At 39.8% G+C, this 24,797-nt stretch overlaps 1 protein-coding gene across 3 annotated transcripts in view; it reads right to left on the bottom strand.

The window, feature by feature from the left end:
• MALT1 (MALT1 paracaspase) overlaps positions 1 to 24,797 on the bottom strand; it is a 316,500-nt gene that overhangs the window by 181,668 nt on the left and 110,035 nt on the right. For 2 of the 3 annotated variants that reach the window (XM_069220240.1, XM_069220255.1), the window contains 2 exons: positions 16,680 to 16,776; positions 2,515 to 2,556 (listed from right to left, as the gene is read on the bottom strand). In XM_069220240.1, the coding sequence (XP_069076341.1) occupies positions 2,515 to 2,556; positions 16,680 to 16,776 (139 nt within the window). The remainder of the gene's footprint in view (positions 1 to 2,514; positions 2,557 to 16,679; positions 16,777 to 24,797) is intronic. The other variant, XM_069220250.1, reaches the window with a different exon arrangement.

Here is a 24,797-nt window from a genome sequence, read left to right as displayed (position 1 = left end):
CCATCAAGGGGTTCTGGTGACATCATAAACCACAAGGCTGAATGCCAAATAGTTTGTAAATGTTACCATAACTCCTCTCTGTCTCACTCTGGGATAAAACGTTGGCATTTCCATACGACTGGCTTATAACTTACAGTGCCTCATAATCGACTGCAGAGTTTAAGCACTTAATCACATATCATATGTGCACTGTCTCACGCATCCATGCCCTTGGGCAACAACTCATCCATCCATGGATTTATTCATGTATTCACTCACTCACAGATCTACAATAGTTCACAGGCACACAATCAACGAGGAGGTACCTTAATTTATAGTAGTGTGTGCATACCAAGGGAAGCAAAAAACGGCAGGAAGTACAAATTTATTTTCACCCCCAAGATTTCTTGCAAAGTAGGACGAATAGGTACACGTGAAAAAAGGCAACTACAAAACTATACCTTTTACAATTTGAAAAAATATATTTTTCAAAAAAATACATATTTCGTTTTATAATATTAAAATTATTTTCACATTGACCCTTCTTTTTAGTGGATTGTTCTTTCTTGCTAATTTTGAATCAGTTCTATTACGTGCCATCCTTGTGCACTAATATCAGTTTCGACTAGAGAAAATGTACACAATTGGAGATAAAGGGGGTTATTACAACTTTGGAGGAGGTGTTAATCCGTCCCAAAAGTGACGGTAAAGTGACGGATATACCACCAGCCGTATTACGAGTCCATTATATCCTATGGAACTCGTAATATGGCTGGTGGTATATCCGTCTCATTTGGGACGGATTAACACCTCCCCCAAAGTCTTTTGAACTTTGACACATTTCCTCAAGATCCCCTTAAATAGTTCCACATTGAGAGAGCCAACACATCGTTTTGAAAAAGTCTTTGGAGACTAATTTGCGTGAGAGCTACAGACATTTCCAACTTTAGATGCCGATCGATCCATGTTTTAATAAATGTCAATTTTATTTTTCTTCGGTCATCTACTTTCTATATTTATTGTTCCTCAAATCATAATATACTAAGGAGAGACCATATTAGAATAGCACGTTGAATCAACATACAGCTCTTTCCCTATTACACAGCATTTCGGTGGACTAGGAACTACACTTGAGCTCGAACTGGTCTCATATGAAACACCCTTTTCTGCCATTGGCAATGGCAATAAAAAGCCCCGATCAAAGCAAATGGCACGAAATAGAGGAACATTTAGGAAGCCACATGACAATCACCAGCACTTAGGTTCTGCAATAGTAACCCAGACCAGCTGACGCTCTATAAGTGTACTGATGGCCTAAATGTTGCTTTTAGTCATAGTATTTCTTGATAAGAATTGCAAATAATCCCATAAAAGCCTTTGTCAAAATCTGTTGTCAAGAAATTGAATAATATTTTTACCAGAACTTCATAGAAACAATAGTGGCTAAGCAGTGCATTTTGACGAATCCGCCATAAATTAAACAGAGAAAGCAGACAAGACCCTGCTTATGTATGTTGTTTTTATTTTTAAATAAACTTTCCATATCAGCTGGTTCCAGACAAAACACACTTGTTTGACTGTAAAGTCACAACCAATTTTGTCAGTTCTTTTCCTTCACCAAATGATTTATATCTTGTCAAAGTAGGTCTCATCTTATCACCCTGAAAGCCTATTTAATGCCCCTCCCTACATGTGAAGATGATCTGGATTCCAGGAATGTATTGTACAGAACATATACTGATCAGTACTCAAAACCTTACCTTAAAGTCTTCCTTGATCAATGGGAAAGACCCCTCTAAGCCCTTGAACCACTAAACAAACTGCTCGAAGTTAACAGTTTGAACCCAGCAGCCACAAGTCTGTTTGAAACATTACAAAATGTGGAATAAAAGACAAATGAAAAGAATTGCGAATGCACATTTCCACTAGGGATACATTAGCAGACTGACTGCGAGGGTATCCAAAAACCTTCGATGAGTGGAAAGGTTCACAAATCATAGGCTTAAATTTAGAACTGTCCCACAAAACATTTGTGAATTGAGCCTCTGCCAATCCAGCTGAGAGTTTTAACTTTGGATACCCAGCTAGACAACTCACACACACACACACACACACACACACACACACAAAATTATACATTTGCTTTAAAAATGGATGTAGATATTAAATGCGAGCAAAGCACCATAGCCAGTTCCAAATAACAATGCCATAAACACTCTTGAGTTTCAGGTGAACCTGTTTGTGCATGTATGGCATGATTATTTGTTTGAAATGTAAGATCCAGCTATACATTGTTGGTCCAGCTGCGTATATTAGGCATAACAAAAAAAGCAATCCAATGACAGAGTGTAAGCAACTGTACTTGAGCTTTAACTTTACACCAAGGGACCTGCTGTTACCCAGTATGCTTGTGGTTTAGAATACTTCATGTAGGAGAGCAACACAAATGCAACTCTCAAACAATGCAAGCCATTTCCCAAAAGCTGCCAGCATGAAAAGCCCACAAGCATACCACAGGCTGTAGAGTTACACTACCTTCGCTGGTCTCCACTGCTGCTCTCGCATTTGTCTGTCCCTCTTAGTGTTAAGAGAAAAAACATTTAAAATGATTCATGGGAAATGCTACCAAAGACTCAACAAAAATATATTGTGATGTTGTACTGTATGGCAGTTTTATTGTATTGTAGTATTTATATATCGCTTACTACCCCCTATGTGGGGCCCAGACAAGCAAATGCTGGTTTCATAGCTGGCAGATGCCTCTTGTTGTGACAGTGACTTTCAATCAGCTTTGAGTTTTTACTGAAGACCACTTGGTATGCTGGAACTTGTAGGCAAATACAAGTAAAGTGCAAGTAAAACTACAACTCATAGCATGCTCAATCCGGATGGCCTAAAAACACAGAACTGGATCAAAGTCAATTTTAAGCAGAAGTGATCAGATGACGGATATGTAACAAAAGTGACACACTGTTAGTGAAAGAACAGCTAACACTGGTATATTCGTCTCAAGTGCGAGATAGTAACTTTAAAAAATTATAGAGCGACAAATCACACTTTACAACCGTTTGAAGAATGCAACACTTAGTGATACAAAAGTACAATCAAGAACTTATATCCGGCAGTTTGCTTGGTGTTTGTTGTTCTTTAGTAGAACAGAAATGATATGGTTTGTTGATATAATATTTCTGTAAACCGAACAGCAATTAGAAAAGAATAAGACAGACATTAAAAACTTTAATTTCTAAATGGTATTCATAAACCCAACATACTTGAAATATAGAACAAGGGATTCATAATAACAAATGTGTAGGGTCATTTGCACCCAGAACACCACTTTCCTGATCATGTAGTATTATCGTATAGGACAGAAAAGGCTGCAACACTGTCTGAGCTAATCAGTGTACCAATATCTCCCTAAACCAAACAGCACCAAGGGCCAAAGGACAAACTAATGAATGTTTGGGTCTGGTTGTGGAGCAGAAATTTAATGATATTGCAATAAACCAGACAAGTCATGACAAAGGATTTGGTGATCCTGTCTCAGTGTTTTTGACACTAGAGAAGTTGAAAACGTTTCCTTTTCATAAATAAAATTTAGTAAAACACTTTGAATTCACTGAAAACTTCCAGTTAAAATTTAGTTATGGTTATAAGGCACATAAATTATTGTAGCCAATTTTTTTAAAAACCTCAGAAATTCACTGAAACAAATCCATGCCTAAAGATTACCAAACAAAGCCTACAGCCAATGAAATTTGCAGTAATGGTTAGGTTAACTAACCATAACTCGTGACCTCTCAATACACTCCTTATAACTTCCCACATGACATGACGGATGACATGCTAACTGACATTTATGCCATCACTGATGACATGTCAAATGACATTATTGCTGATATAACTGATATAGTATTGTCCTGTAAACATTAGTTTTTTATTTCTGTATTGATGTGAATGATGATCTTATTATTAACAGACACAACTGAATAAAATTGTTTTGGAATGAACTGATTTTGAAGTAGGGCTTTTGTTGCAGTGCTGTTTTGGAAAAAGTACTGCATACATTTGTATTTTACTTGTATGTTGTTTTGTAATGACTGGTTTCTTTAACAATAATAGTAGTTGTAGGTCTACATATAAGTTATATAAGTTATATAGCTAGATGATTTACTGTGTATGACTATATTTTGGAATGGATTATGGGCCTCCAACACCACTTTTGTGTCTGTATAGTGGTGTCCATGTTGCAGCTTGTTTGAGCGTGATAGAGTGCATTATGGTATATATGTTCTTGCTGAATATTCTTTTATTGAGTGTCTCGATTTAGTGATTCTATTTAATAAGGGATGTTTTTCCATACAGCATTGCTTGCAAGGTTTAGTCCCATGAGTGTTTTTTTTACAATGGCAGGTTTGTTGAAGTTGGATAAGTGGTGTTGCAGTTTCTATAGCAGCTGTGTGGTTTATTATGCTGATTGTTTCATACAGTGTTGGTGAACATGTATTAGTAAAATACTGGGTGTGTATGTGTTCATAGTTTCTGGTTTACTGTTTTATTCCAACTGTTGTATTATGAAAAAAACAAAGGAGGTCTTTTACTATAATGTGAAGTGTTTCTCCAGCATTGATTATTATACAGATCATGTTGGGCAAATTAAGTGGCTTAATAATTAAATAATGAGTGCATTGTTTGTTATAATATTATGATAGGTAACATATTCATTAACTATTACATTACTCTTAGGTTTTAATGCAAAATGAACAAAGTAGAGGCCCATTTGAATGATGTAAGCAGTGATGTCATCAACAGTGTAATAAATAATTTCATTTACCATGTCATCAGTGATGATATGTACGAGAACATAAGCAGTGCTTGACTGGGAACCATGTTTCTAAAATATAAATTATGCTATTTTATGTGAGTTCTAACTATGAAATCATTTTAATGTGTTTTTTGATGAATTACAGAGGTTACTTTAAAGTAAATTATAATATTGTATCTAACATCTAACCGTATCACTTACACTAAACCTTGCATGCAAGTACAACTGCTTGGATTTGCTTGATTTTATGTAATTCTGTTCAGCATTTTTTCTGTAGTGGAGAGCAAACTTTCTTAAGACAACTAAAATAGGAATAGCTTATTTCCTGCCCACAATTTCATTGCTCTCCTTTTTGGTTACTGCCCCCTTCCCTCAGCTTGAAATACATATGAAACTCAAAGTATTAAGAGTAATCTAAATATATTAGTGTCTGCTAACGTCTATGTCAACATTATTAGTAAATCAATTATTTTTTTACCTCTGTTAACTTTGCCTTAGGCTTTTATTGCATCTCCATAAATGGGCATAGTTTTATCCTGCGAATTTCATGCAGGTTCATAAAAATATGCTCCAGATTTATTAGCACATAAAATGTTTTTGCTCACACACACGTTTCAGCTTTGTCTCCTCTATCCACAGAGAACTAAACATGCTAACTTTGTGGTACTATTTATGTGCATTCATCAATTCTTGCTACTGGATTTAGAAACTGAACACTTTTTTGACTTCCATTTTATTGTGCCAGCCCCCTTTAAACAAATCTGTACAATTGAATGCAAGAGTAAGCTAAATATGCTAAGCTTCTGCAAAATATCATGCAGATACATCAACTAGTATAGAAGTCATAGTAGGCAAATAAAAAAAAAACACCTTATTTGTCAAGATATCTCAAACTTTTTAACCCTTTGTAGCCTACTCACACATTTTATAACACTAATTTCTTGAAAACTACTGAATGAATTTACATTAAACCAAGCAAATGCATTTCTGCGAGTAAAATTATATCTTTATGCCAAGTTTGGTGCTTTTTTTCATTGTTTTTTTCCTGAAGTTAAGAACAATTATTCCACTTTTTGACGCACCTTTTAATTTTAAGCATGAAACTTAGCATGCCCAACTCAAACTGAGTAATCTTTTTTTGAGAAAGTGTCATGCAGATTCTTCAAATTGTGTCTAAAGTATTAGCAAGACAAAAATGGCTTCTCAATAGAAACTCTAATATAACCATAATTATAAGATTGAATGTTGAGTGCTCCGTTGTAGAGCAGCTGCAGCCTATATAAACTGTATAGTCCCACTGTTCTCAACATTACAGTGTCCTAATACGCAGCCTCTGCTTCTCCAAAATATATAGATTGCACAAGGGAAAGATAGGCTGAGCCTCAGCAGCATAGCAGCCAGGACCTTATCCACCATTGTCCTCCTGTAGATCTTAGAGTCACTGGAGCCTCAGAAGGATGGACGAGAGAATGCTATTCAGCTCCTGGGACTTCCTGGTTAAGCTGAATGAGATAAAGCAGTTTAGCTTACCCCAGGAATAACCAGGTGCGAACTTCAGCCTCCTTTCACAGATAGTGTTGTGATGCCATCTGGTGAACAATCACAGCAACAGCTGTGAAACAAAAGCTTCAGAGTCTCTGCGGGGGGAGGGACAGTTTCAAATCTCTCAGGCTGTGAGAGGCATTTTTTTATTATGAAATTCAACCCTCATAGGGAGGAATATTCTAATAGCCTGCTGTAGAGGGCTATACTCTCCAGTCATTAAAGGCCTGTTCCCTTCTATAGAAATTCTACTCTAACCATAGTTACATACTGGCTTGTGATAGAGTGATATATAATTTACATAGATCGATATAGGCACTGGAGAAAACAAAGTTAAAGACACATTATAGTTAGTCATGGTAGTAATATCTTACTTTGCATTCAAACAAAATTCGGAAATTCACTAAAAAAACAAAGGTTAAAAAGACATTACTGTTAGGTGAAAATGTCAGTTAAAATATAACATCAAATCATCAAAATTAAAAAAGTGGGCCTATTAGCTTCTTGAGTCAAATGTCCAAGGAAAAAAGCCCCCTAGGCATATGAGAATGCTGTATATTTTTTGAAGTTGTGTTCGCAGGACTTTAAAAACATATTACTTTCAATTGCGTTCACTTCACTAAAAAATGGAAACAATATAGAAGTATTTCTGCCACACATTGATTTTAATACATCTTTAGCAACTTTAGTTGTATCTTTCAAGCAGAAAATATTGACATTTTCTTTTATACTGAAAGTAAAGGCCACAATTTAATGCAACATCATTTAACTAACCACTCACAAAGGTATCATTTTAGGGTTATCTGTGCTCAGGTACCCACATCATATAACACTTACCATTAGTGTCGCAGAAATCTCAGTTTAGTAGAACAGAGTGGCTGGAGATTTCACCTAAGTAGCTCATTAGCAAATATAATCACAGGTAAACTGCACACAAGCTCGATTGCCCTGCTCAGTGCACCAAATATTGAACAAATTGTGAAAGTTACTTGTGCAGAAACAGTGTGGTAATTAGGTTTTGCTGCATTTCAAAGGGGACCTGATAATGGTTAATTAGCAACACAGTATATTGCATTACATTTTTAGGATAGTTTCTTCTTAAAGAGGCACTGTATTATAACCTATACCTTCATGGACTGCATCCCATGAGATATTTAGGTCACACCGTAGAAGGGGATTTGACCAAGTCTCATAATCCACCCATTTTTGCTCCTGTATTTTAATTTGGTGCATAGTTTTGATATCAAGGAGCAAAAAAACACAGGCATTACCAGTCTGGAGCAATGACAGACATCCTAATGTAAAATTCTGAAATGTGGCAGGACTGGGCTCCACTGCCAATAGTAGGATTCCTTACTTGCCTTCTTTCCTCTGCATTCAGATATACACATGCTGAAACAATGCAATAGAAGGCTCGCAGAGATCATGAATACGTGAGCCAAGTTAAGTACAACTTGCCTCGTGTACGCTCAATATTACAATTCCATGTATGGAATTTGCAAACAGACTGCCATGGAAGCTAGAAGCACTCAAAGATCCAACAAGCACGGATCTGCCCCACCTTTATAACCCATGAAACTATCAGAGACAAAACAGGGAAGATTGTGTCGCACAGGCTGAAATTTCTTTGCTGTGTCACTATTTACTACGTTGAGTGAAACTAATGAGTGAGGCAACTTTCACTCCGACCAGGTGTTTTCTCTCTACTGAACATTAGGTGCATTGAGTGCCGAATAAAAAATTGTACATTAACTTTGATAAATGTATATCATAATGATTATGTAAATCAAGCAAGCAAGCAGGTTTACATAGGCTGCCTTCACTTGTGGCACAGAAGGTCCGTATAATATAACTAAGGGTTTTGGCAATTGTCACTCATAAAACGGGCTGATTGGGGCTACTTTACTGATAAAAAAAACTGTTCTTGATCACTGAAAACCGTACGAGCTCCCATTTTCATCAATTCATATTTCTTGGCCTTACTATGTTTTATCAAGACACTATGGGGGGGTCATTACAATTTCGGCAGACGTCCGCCAAAATCCCAAGGGGGAGGTTGTCACCATTGTGGCTGCCTCCACCTGGGCCCATTAAGAGTTTTCCGCTGGGCCAGCAGGCGGAAAACACAGTTTCCACCCACTGGTCCAGCAGGAAACGGCCTACAGCATTGTCTCCGGCTAGTAAACGAGACAGAGGCAACGCTGTGGTGGGCAAGGGGCACTGTAAAGCAGACAGTGAACATTGCGAGAGTGCTGGCTAGCACTGCCCATGCCAGGTGCATTCTCTGCGAGCTTTTTCATGGCAGTGCTACCGCAATGAAATCGCTAGCAGAAAACAAAGGCGTAAACCCCAGGGCAGCGCTATCGCTGTGGTCGTAATATGGCGCTCGGACCGAAGCATTGGTGGAGTTCCGACTGCCACCTCGAACCTGGCAGTCATAAGTCCGCAGGTTCTTAATGAGGCCCTATGCATTCTCTTATTTAAAGATGAACACGAACAGCAGATATTTAAATAAACAAAAACACTGAAATTTTTTGAGTTATTCCATTTCACTCCTTCGCTGTGATTTGTTTCTCTTGAAGTTGAAAGCTTTTTTCATGACATCCTAGAATCATTTTCAAAGATCAACCTTGAGCGATATTCTGACAGAGGTGCTCCTGGCACACACTCACTGTTTACAAATGCATTACTCAGTATTCTATGCACAAACAAATGCCAATTAAGAGGAGTCTGTAAAGTCCTACATGGCTAGAGGGGTGGTACAGTGGAGTTTTGGCTACTACCTTTGACATCACAACGTTGACCATATTATATTTTGAGAATCGTTAACAAGCTAACCATAAAGTGGTGCACTAAAAGTCTATAATAAGGTGCATTCACTGTAGGCTAGTACTGTAATGCTTGCCGTATAGACATGCCAACTAAGAAATAGTCATCTAACTTGATTTCATACATTTCCTTACGATGTTAAGGAATAGTTTTCACTGAAACAATAATTAATTTCTTGATGGATGTATATGAAATGCAATAATGATAATGCTGAGAAATGTATTTTCCCTTCAAATTTACTGACATGTAGTAACAAGTTATTTTACTTTTGCAAATTAGTGTAACATCAAATTAGATGAGATTTATTAATGAAGAGTTTATATTTGAATCCTTTATGTGTGTTTAACATTGACAAAGTGTGCCATTGTAATTCTGATTTATTTTGTCGTGTTAAGGCCTACTAGGCCCCAGCATCATAGAATGTGAGAAAGTTGTCTTCTTTTTGTTAATGTGACATTACTTTTACATGAAATGTTAGTTTGGAAATAGATATTTGTTTGTCTTATCCATAGAGAGCCTGAGAAAGTAACCTTAAGGAAATTACACAGAGAAATTGAGAATGTGAAAATTGGACGAAATTATAAATTGTTGAAAAATTCATAACAGGAGAGCAAAGATGTGTACCTTCCCTTGAGGGTCCTGGGAACTTGTCTGGATGTTGCAGATGTCTGTCATATGATTGCCCTGATTGGACAATTGAAATCTTTCGATCCATATGATGCTGTCAATGGACAAATCATCTTTCACTTTGGACTTTAATTTACTGTTTCCAGTTAATCACAGTGAAAAAGACCCTTTGGACTTTGAGAGGTACAGACCTCTTTGCTCTTGCCATGCACTTTCCCAAAGGCTTGCTTAGAGGACATAGATTTTTCTTTGACCCATGAGATGACTCTTGACACAGCTTCTGAGGTGCTGACACCTTTCCTTTTTACTTCCTTTTTGCCAACCTTAGTTTTGCCCCAGATGTCATTTTTTTCAAAATCTTTTTGGCCTATATTTCCTTTTTACTTTTTGTCCCCATGTTTTGTAGCCTGGCACATGTTACTTAGTGACCTGTTGTCTTTGAAAGTTTGCAACTGCTTACATAGCAATTCAGATGATTTCTGTTTGCACTGATGTTTAGATGAGTGGGATAACATTTATGTTCTAAACACCAAGTCCTGCTATGGATATTTGTATTGCACTTTTCGAATGATTAGTTTGTTCCTGGTTAGTCTTTCTAAACTTCTTCTGCCGCTTTTGTTACCCAATTATAGTACGGTATCTTTATAGTTTGGTCTTGAGAATTGTTTACATTAACCTGAGTATTAATCTGTAATAAACACACTTTAACTTTATTTCTGAATTGGGTTTTCATTGTGTGTACAAATTGCCCATGCCCATAAGTTAAATGTTGATTGCTTGTGGTAATTGCCATCTCTTACTCCCTGCTTAGGATGAAAAGATTTGTCGACCTCGTTTAGAGCATACCTAAAAATGCTCCACAGCAATTAAAAGTGATGGCTGTAATATAAAATATATTTAATGAAATGAGGTTTCAGTTTTAACCCTCATACAGTTCATGAAAACTGTATGGTTCAGGGCTTAACCCTAAATGCTTGCAAGTATATAGTGATATCAAACTTATTTTTAAACACAAACCTGTGACTTCTTACAAACCTGGTCTTTAGAACTGCAATAAAAGCAATTGGAAGCATGTAAGCGGATTTTCTAATAAAGTTTGTGAATGTAGCTGGAATCACACACTTCAAAATCTTTGTCAGTGCATACAAAAAAACTCTACTAAGCGTACAAAGGCCATACCTATGAGGGAGTACATTCTCCATTTTATTCATTGGCAGACTGACTAGAAACAAAAGTAGTAAATTTCGAAAATTAAATCATCTACAAACTGTGAAAGTGATGGAGGGAAAGTATGGTTAATATGAATAATCTTCAAGGGATGATGAAATGCACTTTGTGAAGGTTCCACTTTCGTTGGTATTTCTTTCTCAAAGAGTTTGCAGTTTGATGCACCTCAGCAATAGCATAATATCGTGCTGTACTCTTATACTCTGTAAAGAGCATCCACTAAACCACAATGACCTCGACAGCAGTGGTATGCATTCACACCTGCTCATAATCCCCCAAAATCCAATAACAACAACCTCATACCACCCTCCCACAGGGCACTTTTCTGCCAAAGTTAGAGGGTGTAATGGTCAAGAATGCTGCCATCACGAATCCATTCACTAATCTTCCAATGAAAAAATATAGCATGGGAACAGCACCATTCCGGTACCAAACAACACCCCACAGCTACTCTAAGATTCTCCCAAACCACCTCAGGACACATGGCAGCAGGGCTCCTACACAAATTCAGGTCCCAAAGTGACCTTCGACTAAACCACTAAATACAAAACAGGGCAGTTAGTTTCAACACAAAATAGACTCCTCATTGCCATCTTCCCTAAGCAAACATTCAAACCAGGATTCATGTTCAAGAAGAATGAAGCTGATATCACCTGAAAGATACATCTAATAGGTGGGACCAACCCACCAATAAAACAACAACATCCTTAGACAAGACTTCTTCACAAGGTGGCCATTTTCTGATCCATCAGGGAAGAAAAACTCTGGGAATACCCTATGTTATGCAGATTTGTAGACTGTACTATCACCTTGGGGGGGTCTCCTGCCACTCAGCAGGTTTGAGTCTAGCTACACCTAAGGCCTAGTGGGACTACTTGAAAAATCATGTCTTCAGTTTCTTGTGGAATTCAACAAGTGAGGAGTAGGCTGTTATATGTAGTGGCAGGTTGTTATATACTTTAGGAGCAATGACCACTGTATCTAGCATTCTATGTGTGTCAGATTTGTGCAAAGGAGTCTGGACGAGCAGAGGAGTTTGGATGGTTTGTGAAAGGAGATGGGATGGGTGAGTTATGCTAGTCCAGTATTATCTACTTGTGTTGATAGTGTGGGGGAGGAGTTTGAATTGTGCTATCTTGTGAATGGGGGGGCCAGTGGAGGTCCTCCAGGTGTGGTGTGATGTGAGTGCTGCTTGCAAGATTAAGAGTGATTCTGGCCAATGAGTTCTGAATGGTCTGCAGCATTCTGGTGGGTTTTTGTTGATCCAGTGTTTCCGTAGGTTAGCTTGCTGCAATCAAACTGCAAATTGGGAGCCATTTGAAAATCTTACTCAGCATCTTCAGAGTTTGGAAGCACGAGGCAATGACAGCATTGATTGGGCTATTATGTTGAGTTTGCTGTCTATGATAATCCAGAGGTTCTTGGGGTAGGTGGTGGGTGTCAGTCCTAGTTCTGTTGGTTACCAGGTGGAGTCCCACAGTGATGTGCTCTTTCTGAAGATCATGATTTTGGACTTGACAGTGTTCAGCTTTAGACAATTGGTTTTCATTCACTGGCTGATTTCAGTCAGGCAGACATTGAACTTGATCCAGGTACTGCATGCATTGTGTTTGAAGTAAAGAATGAATTGTGTGTAGTCGGTGTAGGTGTACATGACAGCACACTTTATGCCTTCTAAGCCACCTTTACCCTGATATTCAGACCCTAAACAGCGAGCACCTGTGCAGTCAAAATATAGTGAAAGTAAACAGAATTCATGTCCAGAGTCCACTGTTGTCTACATCTGAATATGAAAAGAGGATTTTGACTGTAGACACCGATTCTTTGAACAGTTACATGGAATAAGGACAGAAATAAGACATTTCTCAGCTTATTATCTATGATGAAATGAAGGGGGGATTGGAAATGTCTCTTTTAGCTTTCCACTGTGGGGAACATAAACAACATCCAAAATAAGGATGAGATTCAGGGAGCAGCATTCATGCAGGAGTAAAATGCGGTCAGAGAAAATTGTGCTTGCAACTTGAGAAATTTGTACCATAATATATTTAATTTATTTTAAGATACTACTCTTAAAATAGTTATTCACCTCCCAAATATTTCTATAATACAATACATAATGCATTAGGCATATTATAATAGTTTTCCTGTCATATATAATACAATTTTCAGTATAGGTAATAAAACCATTTATCCCCATTCAGTTTTGAAATGTAATCAGTTATCCTAAAATGGATCCCATTATTTTTTTGTGACCATTAATAGTACAAAGCTTTCAATCTATTGTGAGATTGCTCCAATCCCCCACCTCCAAAAACAGTGATAATATATGCAAAATTTCAAACTCAGCTCCAAACTTTCTAGAAAGGGGCCTATTAACAAACTGCATTTTTGTAATATGACAATTGTACTACAAATACTGAAAACTGCTATTCACATACTTACATGTGGATGTCTAAGAATCTACAAACTTTTAAGTGGAAAGATCTCCACCATGACTGTGGCGATCTCCGCACACCTATGTTTTAGTAATAAATGTGGGTGGATTTTGGGAGGGGCTGCAAAATAGTAAATACTGCTAAATAGGAGTTGTTTTGAGAAATGTAAAGGAGGGGCAGCTAGGAAGGGATAGGCACCAACTAACAAAAGAATAAGTCCTTCCCTATTCACAAACAGCACTTCCATAGTTACTGCAGCCTAAAAGGACCCAAAATGGTGGAAAATGTATTCTGGCTAAGAGACGGAGTAAGTCCAGACCATCCATGCCCACTCACTGATACTGCAACATCTTCCCATACAAAATAATGGTGATAGGGACTTAATATACAACTAGATAGCAAATAATGTTAAAATAAAAAAATACTATAAAATAAATACATTGTATTTCATGTTTAGAAAAACTGTCTATAAATAACACAATCATTTTGTTTTAAAATATTTTATTAACCTTTTTTAAATTTAAAGAATAATGTAACATTGTTGAAATATTTTCATTAACTTTTAATTGATTCTATACACCACTTAATCATTTTTCATACATAAAATATATATTGTTTTTTACATTTTGGTGAGATCTTTTTAAATTTAAACATCAGTAAAATAAGTGCATTGTTTTTGATATATTTAAAATAATTAACATTTTAACTTAACATTAAGTTACTAATTCTATAACTTTTATATTGTTTACGTAAAAACATATCTATCCATATATAACATCAACATTATTATTTAACAAAACATAACTTTCTATATTTTTTTTTAAGTTTAATAAACTTTTAACTCTTCCCTATACTTTACCATAAGGAGATCCAAGCCCCAATTGCGGAGGTCTCTGCCAAGTGCATGGAGCATCAAATAAGGTTGTAAACGCACTACTATTTGTAACTTTACAATCATGTGTGTATTTCAGGGGTGGGGACATGGGAGTCTACGTTCCTGAGTACATTTACATTCATAAATGATGAACAGCCAAAAGTAGTAAAGTACTCAACAGTGTAAGAACCAATTTACTTGTAATAAATCTGCACATGTAGATTTATCTTAATGAATAGGGCACCATAGTTGGGCTTGCTAGCCCACACCTGGCCAGGAATGCTCCTTATTCCAAGCCTGGTTAAACCAAATATAACAAGTAAAAATCTACTTTGTTCTTTCAAACTGTTAAGCAATACTGTTGATGCCAAAAGTCAAAGCATGGTTTTTTTCAATTAATATATAAACATTTTCTTCTTGTTCCTAGCATAATCCTTCTCTTTTATGCCAAAGTTTAAGCCCATCCTTACAGTCAGCATCCTGTCATCACAGTGCATTACAAAGGTCTTTTTATTGATTACTGTACCGCCTATAGAATCTTCTACAATTATCAGCATGCTATCAGCCTCTGTCTGACGAACCTCAAATTAAAACTTTAACAGAATTAGCACAGTTGTTATCTTGAATGATATGGGGTACCTATTCTGTATGTGGCTGATGCAGCTCATCTTAAATAGGATGGAAGTGCTTTGCAGATTTCATCACCAGTGCAAGAGTGATTGAGCCTTGATGGTTTTTGGTTCCCACACTAAGAAAGGTACTGCTTCTCAAGGTTTGCGATCCAGTAAATTATATGTGGACACTGAGTGAGAAGCTGTTTTCTTGTGAGTACTAGGAGTTTCTCCTAAATCTCTTTCAGTAAGTTGCACCTACTCAAAGAAAACATTAGCAAAACCTGGCACATGGTGTTCAGAAGGATGGAGGTGTAAATCCCATGCCCCGGCCAATTGCCCACACCTGGTCTCAGCTTACATCTGTATTTGTTCACTGATACATAATCATAACCAGTAATACATTATAGTCATATTAACTTCCGAGATGCTGCTGGATGTTGGCCTAGGTTACTGCTATAAGGACAATTCCTTATTCATCTGCGTTTTTTCATTTTCAACTTCCTTTTTGGTGTCCTGATGCTATGTCTCCTTTTGTTCCTGAATTCTGGTTTGACTTCTATAGTTACGTCTGCTCTCAATTACTGAACAGACTTCCATTTCCTGATCATTTGCTTAATTCTTCTTTTTGTACACTTCCAATCCAAACTCCAGTTGCTTGTCTGATTTGCTATGCCAGCCTTGCTTTCCTAGCTAGAGTGGATCTGTTGGTCCTTTCTGTGTTGTATTACTCCTGCTCGACTTTGGGTTTCTTACAATCCATTCCTGCTTTTTGCCTAGTCCTGATTTTGTAATATGTTACCCTTGCTCTGTTCCCTCAGCTAGAACCCAGTTCTGTTTATTCCATCACGTGTTCCTGTAATCTCTCACACTAACTTGTAACACAAGTGTAACACACCAAATGTAACACACCTGCATGTTGTTCTTCTTAAATCTTAACTATAGTCAAGGATTAAATATATTCCACCTTCAAGTGCCTTCCTGCAGATACTTTATTTATGATTAATATATTGTTTCTGTGTTTGACTTCCTTCCTAGTCACGTTGTCTTACTTTTTTATGGAAATAGAACACATGGGTCTATGAAGATCAAAGCCTGGACAGATAGCCAGTAGATATACTGATTGACCCTCCCAGTGATCAATAGAAAAGATACTATTGAAGTTCGGGTTTATCTAAATTCCTGATCAAGGCAATAAATATTGTTTGAAACTGGGCTATGGCTATCTCGATAACATATTACTTGAGGTACTCATTGTGCCAAGAGACAAATGTGCAACCTTGAGCTACTCTTTAGCCAAGCTCTACATATGCAGTCTCAGGCTGCTGTTTTCCAATGAGAATACCACATTATATGAACGATGGAAGGGTTGCTTGAGCTCCATTTCGATCAGATCATGAAGACAGTCGCCCAAGCCTTTATTCCTATGGTGGTAAGAATTTTGAAGCCCTTTTTTTAGGCGTTGCCTTAACCATTGCTTGTGGTATTTTTTTTTAATCTGGATTAAAACCGCACATGCCTTTGACTGGGGACAACTTTTTTCTTCTGTGGATGTATAATTACAGAAATCCGCAAATACGCAAACCGAGCTAAAGATATATACACAAAGTAAAATAAGGCAAATGGAGATCAGTCCAAAACAACCTGAAGCTGGTAGCATACTTTTCAATAAAATTACACATATGTTGTCTCAGTACAGAATTTTACATAAGTGTACAACTACTTACCTATTGTAACATCCACGGCCTTGCTGTCTTGGTGTCCATGGTCATTATATACGCGACACTGGTATACTCCTTGATTATCCATTGCAACATATGGAATCTGTGTAAACATAAAATACAACAGAATGTTGCATAGGGAAAGGAGTCAAAAAACATGCTCAGATGTTATTAGAACCATAACAAATGTTATAAAACCCTGTAAATAGCAGTGAATTTAAAGGCACTTACTACACTAGCAGTATAATGCGTTCATAAGCCATTGCGAAACTGTGTTTTAAAAAAAAGAAATCGTATCTCCTTTCCCTCCCTCTGGTCTTCATGAAGAGACAATGATTTAGGATAAAATAGAATGCCTAGAATCTTGCCATAGGTGGAATCCGGCAGGGAACGGGGAGGAATAGGGAGGTCCTTGATAGCAGCGATGGCAGGCAGAACTAGTTTTTTTTTTTTTTTTTTTTTAAGAACTGAGCACAAGAAAGCAAAGGGGCATTTAGTGTTGGGTAACACTAACACAGGCAGACATTTTAGATTGGAAGTGAGCGGTTAAGGCATTAAAGAGAGGATAACTTGTATGACTTAATTGTGCAAGGAAAGACCCTTTTTGCAGGATCGCCCCACTTTTTGCTAGATTTAGTGCTGGTTGACAGACTCTGAACACTGGGGTGCTGACGTCTACTCATGTGTTGCATAATCTGCTTCAATTTCCTTAGAAATGTATGCAGTGATGCACGGAACAAGTCCGAATTCCTATTGAATTAATGTCAAGCTGCATGAACATCTTTTCAGCAGCCATCTTTGTTTGGGAAATGTTTTTGTGCCCTACTGATCAGAGAAAATACCTCTGATGTTGTTTTGGAAGTTAGTTTAAATTGTTTAGAAAGCTATCATTCACCAGTTATAAATCCACGTTACAGGTACTCATAGGTTCATCAGCCTGCATTGACTGTGACAGGCACGCATCCTAACTTTACTCATCTTTCCCCAATCTGTGAAAGTTTATGGTTGTTTTAAATACTGTTGAAACTAAACTGTTTCTTATTGGTACTGTTATTTTTCATTTTGGTTGAATACGGGGCAACAACCAACAGAAAATACTATTTTTTATAAAAGTTTTGTAGTTTTGTCGAGACAACATGGACAGAATAGCAGCTCCGCATCATTTTCCTCCTTTGCCTAGGACATCACCATTAAACTGGGAGCAGGGGCATGAAGCTTCTGAAGCTTATTTAGAAGTCATAGATGGAGACTCATTTATCGCTAGAAAAAGAAGCCTTTATTGGTGTAAAATGAGGTCCCAAAGGCAGGAGTATTCTGAATACAATTCTATATCAGGACCGGAGGCGAGGATTATGCAGATCTTTCTTCACTTTTTATTATAGAGCAAGTTCAAAGTTAAACACAGAATAAACAAAAAAGACTACAAGTTCCATGAAGCCGCCGCCATGGTAACCAGTGTCCAATGAGGTTCCGTTCCTAACGCCGGTATAAATATCCACGAGTGCGTCACACTTCCTCTTTCTTCACTGCTTCAAACCAGATAAGTGCCTTTCTGCCTCCCAGTTATTACGCTTATTTCTAAACATTGCTTGTGTGCTTTAACAAGTTTTTTCCCTAGCATTTCTGTGGTAGCAACTAGTGTTGCTACGAGCGTGTCTTCGGCGCGGCAGGCCTTCCGCTCGAGCGCCTTTATTTCTCTTTGAGGACACGTCGGGCCCGACAGAGGGCGCGCGCTGGTTTTTCAACACGCGTTGAGCGCTCGTGTGTTTTTTCAAACACTCGGCGCTCGGGTTTTTTTCTCATTTTCTCTTTTCAATTTCTTTTTTTGGCATTTGTTTCTCTCATTCTGTTCCCCACCCTGTGACACCACATTTGGTAAGATTTACCCCTTTGGGAAGAATTTTTCTTAGCTTTCACTGGCTATTTACTGACAGAGGGGGTAGGGAATACCCTTTGTATAATTTTTTAGAGGGTGTTCTCTGTCACATTATCATTTTGTTTGAACCTCAGGATGCAATCCTCTCAGGACCATGAGCCTTTTGCCAACATGTCCCCAGGTGAGGGACCTTCTCACCGTACCCTCCCCCCTGGGGTGGACGCACAGTTTTCGCAGGCTATTTCTCATGCCCTGGCCCCTCTTAAAGAAAGCGTAGCTAAGCTCACAGAACAGGTGTCCAAAGGGACGTGCATGTTTGGCGTGACGGGAGCAGAGGGTGGTAACTCTACCCTTTCGGCCCCCAAGAAACTGCGCAAGCGCGACGCGGGGCACCTGGACAATATTGAATTTTTGTCAAATAACTTATCCAAGAGTGCGCGCGCGCATAAGCATTTACCCTCCCGGGAGGGTCTGTTACCCGGTGCAATGGGTCACATGTTTCACCACCTATGGAACCCTGATATTGGGTCACCTAAAGGTGTCACTGGAGGCTCAGACGACGATTCCTCATCTTTAGATGATGACTCAGGTCGCCCTTGGCGTCCTGGTGCTACCATACTGGATCCTTCTGACCAGGGAGATTCTGACTCCGATATGTTTGAACCGGAGGGTATTTACCATCCGCGTTCCTCGGAGTGGCGTCCAGACCACAAGGTGGCTGAATATGTCGCCAGTAAAATTAGACAACCTCTTGACAAAGAGGTGCGTGCACGTTTACGGGCGGAATGCCCATGCCCGTCTTTGTCGGATAAAGTAGCTTTCACACCTGATATAGACCCCAAAATGTGTACCTTTTTTGCCAAGTACACTAAAGATCCCAAGAAGGGGATTGACCGATCCTGGAGGGCATGCCAGGATAAACTCCTCGATGTGTTGGGACCCCTCACACAGATAATTCAATTGGCGGAACGTGCCAAGCAATCAAGCACACCCCTTCAGACAGACATTGTAGCGGGATGGGCCCAGAGAGCTGTCTGTCTCCTGGGCAACGCAAAGTGCGCCATTTCAGCTGAAAGGCGCAGGTCTTTACTCATCAAAATAGACCTCAAATTAGGGGAGCTTTCTAACTCGGAGGCAGGGGCTATTGCCCAAGGCAATTTATTTGGTGACCATTTTGTTAAAGAATTGGGAAAATTCGTTGCTACTTTTTCGGCTCTCGACAAAGCCCAATCATCCATCAAAAAGATCTTCCCCAATAAGGTTTTTGGTGGGGCCGGACGAGGCAGGGGTCGCTCTTCTGGCCGCCACTACCAGGAAGGCCCCGGCTCCTTCCGGAAAAACGGTTGGCGAGATGGCCGACAGGGAACTTTCTTCCCCAACAGAGGTAGGGGGAAAGGCAGAACTAACAGGAATGCACAAGGAGCATCTAATGCCCCAGGAGGACCTTCTGGTAAGGCTTATCCCTTTTTCCCCTCAAAATTTCGGAGGGAGATTACGTTTTTTCAGGACCAATTGGAGTCGCATCACCTCCGACGCCTGGGTTCTACAAACTGTTTCAGGTTTTCAGATAGAATTCTGGGGTACCCCGTTCCAGGAGAAACTGCCAGCGCCCATAGTATTTTCTGTAGCGGACTCCGAGCTCATAAACTTAGAAGTTCAGGCTCTCCTTCGCAAGGATGCCATATCCTTCGCGTCCCTTCATCCCAGAGGTTTCGTAAGCAACATCTTCTTGGTAGAAAAGAAGGACAAGGGTTTTCGGCCTGTTATCAATCTTCGTGCATTCAACGAATGGGTTGTTTACAGGCATTTCAAAATGGAGGGTATTCATATGCTCCGCGACCTCCTCTTACAAGGGGACTGGATGGTTCGTCTAGATCTCAAGGACGCATATCTCACCGTCCCTATTTTTCCTCCCCATCGCAGATTCCTGCAATTCCTCTGGAACGATCAAGTATTCGAATTCACCACTCTCCCCTTCGGTCTCTCTTCAGCACCATGGTGCTTTACCAAACTCCTCAAACCAGTGGTGGAAGTACTGCGGTTGCAAGGCATACGCCTCATCATCTACCTGGACGACCTTCTTCTAATGGATCAATCCAGGTCTCAACTCTTATCCAATATGAACACAACTATTGCTCTTTTGCAGGATCTGGGGTTCGTGATCAACCAACAGAAGTCGGAACTTACTCCGACCCAGTCATTGGTCTTCCTGGGTTTCCTCATAGATTCCCGGTCAGCATCCCTCAGTCTTCCGACACCAAAGATATCCAAGATAAAGAAGGAACTGAGAAAGGTCCTTCGGCGCGACAGGATTTCGCTACGTCAGTTAGCCAGAGTAGTCGGCCTGCTTTCCTCCTCAATTCAGGCCATTTTTCCAGGCCCCCTACACTACAGAGCCCTTCAACGTCTGAAGGCTTTTCACCTTCATCGGGGGGTGACGTATTCCGAACTGATCTCCCTGTCTCAGGAGGCAAGGACGGAATTACATTGGTGGCTGGACCACATGGAAGCATGGAATGGCAGGGCCATTTTCGGGGCCGCCTCGGACCTGGTGATAGAATCGGACGCCAGTCGCCAGGGATGGGGGGCTCGATGCGGGGACATCTCGTTTGGGGGATGCTGGACCCTGCAGGAGCTCACCATGCATATCAATTGTCTGGAACTCCTTGCGGGTTCTTTTGCGATCAGATCTCTAACGAGAGACAAGATCTCACGTGTAGTGCTACTACGGATGGACAATGTGTCTGCGGTGCAGTACATAAATCGTTTGGGGGGGACACGATCAAGGGCCCTAGCGCAGCTAGCAAAGGACTTTTGGCATTTTTGTCTACAGCATCAAATCTCTGTCACAGCAGAGTATCTTCCGGGATCCCAGAATACTTGGGCAGATTGGAATTCCCGGTTTCTCACGGATTCCAGTGACTGGCAACTACATCAATCGATTTTTCAGGCGATCATAGCTCGTTGGGGTCCCTGCTCAGTGGACCTTTTTGCGTCCAGGTGGAATGCTCATCTACCCCTATACTTCAGCTGGCGCCCGGATCCGGGAGCTGCGGCAGTGGATGCGTTTCTCCAGAACTGGGGGAAACTTCAAGGCTATGCTTTTCCCCCCTTCCTTCTTATCCCACGGGTCGCAGCCCAGGTTCGCCGTCAAGAAGCAACAGTGATCCTGATAACCCCCTGGTGGAGGTCTCAGGCGTGGTTCCTGACTCTGCTGGAACTCTCTTGTGAGTGTCCTATTCGTCTCCCGGTCTTTCCCTCGATTCTCCGGGACCCGTCAGGTTTTTCTCACCGCCTGGTCCTTCAGGGCCATCTAACTCTCATAGCTTGGAAGATTTCAGGTCTCGTTGGCAGGACGGCCGACTTTCGCAAGAAGCTAAAAAGTTCATTGCACAGGCCTGGGCCCCTGGTACATGCAAACGATATAGATCCACGTGGAATAGATGGTCTTGTTGGTGTGTGGGCAAACACTGCGATCCCATGGGGGCCAGTATTACCGACATCATCAATTTCCTTGCAGAATTAGTGGAATCCGGCCTGGCTTATTGTACGTCAATTCTTTTCGATCAGCCATTTCAGTGGGTCATCCCCCTCTTAATAACTGCCCGATCAGCGAACATCCTTGGATATGTAAACTTCTCAAGGGTATTAGACTCTCCAGACCTCCACAACCTACAGGGAGTGCAGAATTATTAGGCAAGTTGTATTTTTGAGGATTAATTTTATTATTGAACAACAACCATGTTCTCAATGAACCCAAAAAACTCATTAATATCAAAGCTGAATATTTTTGGAAGTAGTTTTTAGTTTGTTTTTAGTTTTAGCTATGTTAGGGGGATATCTGTGTGTGCAGGTGACTATCACTATGCATAATTATTAGGCAACTTAACAACAAAAAAATATATACCCATTTCAATTATTTATTATTACCAGTGAAACCAATATAACATCTCAACATTCACAAATATACATTTCTGACATTCAAAAACAAAACAAAAACAAATCAGTGACCAATATAGCCACCTTTCTTTGCAAGGACACTCAAAAGCCTGCCATCCATGGATTCTGTCAGTGTTTTGATCTGTTCACCATCAACATTGCGTGCAGCAGCAACCACAGCCTCCCAGACACTGTTCAGAGAGGTGTACTGTTTTCCCTCCTTGTAAATCTCACATTTGATGATGGACCACAGGTTCTCAATGGGGTTCAGATCAGGTGAACAAGGAGGCCATGTCATTAGATTTCCTTCTTTTATACCCTTTCTTGCCAGCCACGCTGTGGAGTACTTGGACGCGTGTGATGGAGCATTGTCCTGCATGAAAATCATGTTTTTCTTGAAGGATGCAGACTTCTTCCTGTACCACTGCTTGAAGAAGGTGTCTTCCAGGAACTGGCAGTAGGACTGGGAGTTGAGCTTGACTCCATCCTCAACCTGAAAAGGCCCCACAAGCTCATCTTTGATGATACCAGCCCAAACCAGTACTCCACCTCCACCTTGCTGGCGTCTGAGTCGGACTGGAGCTCTCTGCCCTTTACCAATCCAGCCACGGGCCCATCCATCTGGCCCATCAAGACTCACTCTCATTTCATCAGTCCATAAAGCCTTAGAAAAATCAGTCTTGAGATATTTCTTGGCCCAGTCTTGACGTTTCAGCTTGTGTGTCTTGTTCAGTGGTGGTCGTCTTTCAGCCTTTCTTACCTTGGCCATGTCTCTGAGTATTGCACACCTTGTGCTTTTGGGCACTCCAGTGATGTTGCAGCTCTGAAATATGGCCAAACTGGTGGCAAGTGGCATCGTGGCAGCTGCACGCTTGACTTTTCTCAGTTCATGGGCAGTTATTTTGCGCCTTGGTTTTTCCACACGCTTCTTGCGACCCTGTTGACTATTTTGAATGAAACGCTTGATTGTTCGATGATCACGCTTCAGAAGCTTTGCAATTTTAAGAGTGCTGCATCCCTCTGCAAGATATCTCACTATTTTTGACTTTTCTGAGCCTGTCAAGTCCTTCTTTTGACCCATTTTGCCAAAGGAAAGGAAGTTGCCTAATAATTATGCACACCTGATATAGGGTGTTGATGTCATTAGACCACACCCCTTCTCATTACAGAGATGCACATCACCTAATATGCTTAATTGGTAGTAGGCTTTCGAGCCTATACAGCTTGGAGTAAGACAACATGCATAAAGAGGATGATGTGGTCAAAATACTCATTTGCCTAATAATTCTGCACTCCCTGTAGATATGCAGAGCTCTGGGATGTAAACATAGTTCTTAATCTTTTATCCTCATGGCAGGATAATCAGCATCTGTTGAGGAAAGAGTTGTCAGCCAAATTAGCCATGCTTTTGTGCCTCATCTCATGTAAACGGGTGTCAGATGTCAGAGCCCTGGATATATCGGCTAGAGTGTTTACTCCAGAAGGAGTCACTTTTACTATTTCAAGGAGAACGAAGAATAATACCAGGTCAGTATCCTATCCGGTTTTCCTAATTCCCCAAAATTATGCGTAGTTAGATGTCTCAAAGTCAAAAAGAAGAAGTGACAGTGGATCACAGACCTCCAGGTGAAAATCAATTGTTGATTCCCCTAAAGAAACCGTTTAAGGCAGTTTCTTCTCCTTCCATTGCCAGGTGGGTCAGATGGATTTTATCCGAAGCAGGTATCAATATTCAGGTGTTTGGCGCCCATTCTACTCGGGGGCCATGGCTTCAAAAGCCATTCAGGTGGGGGGTAGATTAGAGGACATCATGCATGCTGCTGATTGGTCTTCTGAATCTACTTTTAAAAAGTTTTATTTTAAACCAATTCATGAAGCAGCCTCATTGGTGGTGCGTAAGCTTTGAACTTGCATAATCCTCGCCTCCGGTCCTGATATAGAATGCAAAATTTCCTAGCTATCGTGAAGGAAAGTTTCAATTCTATTAAGGACACGGAGGCGAGGATTATCCCACCCAAATACTACTCACGAGTTTTTTTCCCACCCGAGCACTTGTAACTTCGTATTACGGTGGTATGCTTGCATTCATCCCCTTATTTATTCTTTTTCCTTGATCATATTTCTAGTTCACATTAAGCTGAGTTGCTTGCTATTATGACTGTATTTTTTGATTCAAGTATTTACGACTTGTATGAACCATTCAATATTGCGACTTGAATACGACATTGTCTTATCAGTTTTGTTTCTAATTATACAATTTTTTCGTAGGATCCGAAACTACAACCAATTGAGTCTTCTAGGATTCTTTC

Source organism: Pleurodeles waltl, chromosome 1_1, assembly GCF_031143425.1.
Source record: "Pleurodeles waltl isolate 20211129_DDA chromosome 1_1, aPleWal1.hap1.20221129, whole genome shotgun sequence".
In the NCBI taxonomy this organism is placed as follows: Eukaryota; Metazoa; Chordata; class Amphibia; order Caudata; family Salamandridae; genus Pleurodeles; species Pleurodeles waltl.
Note: the sequence above shows the minus strand (reverse complement) of the source record. Positions and strands in the feature narration are given on the sequence as shown.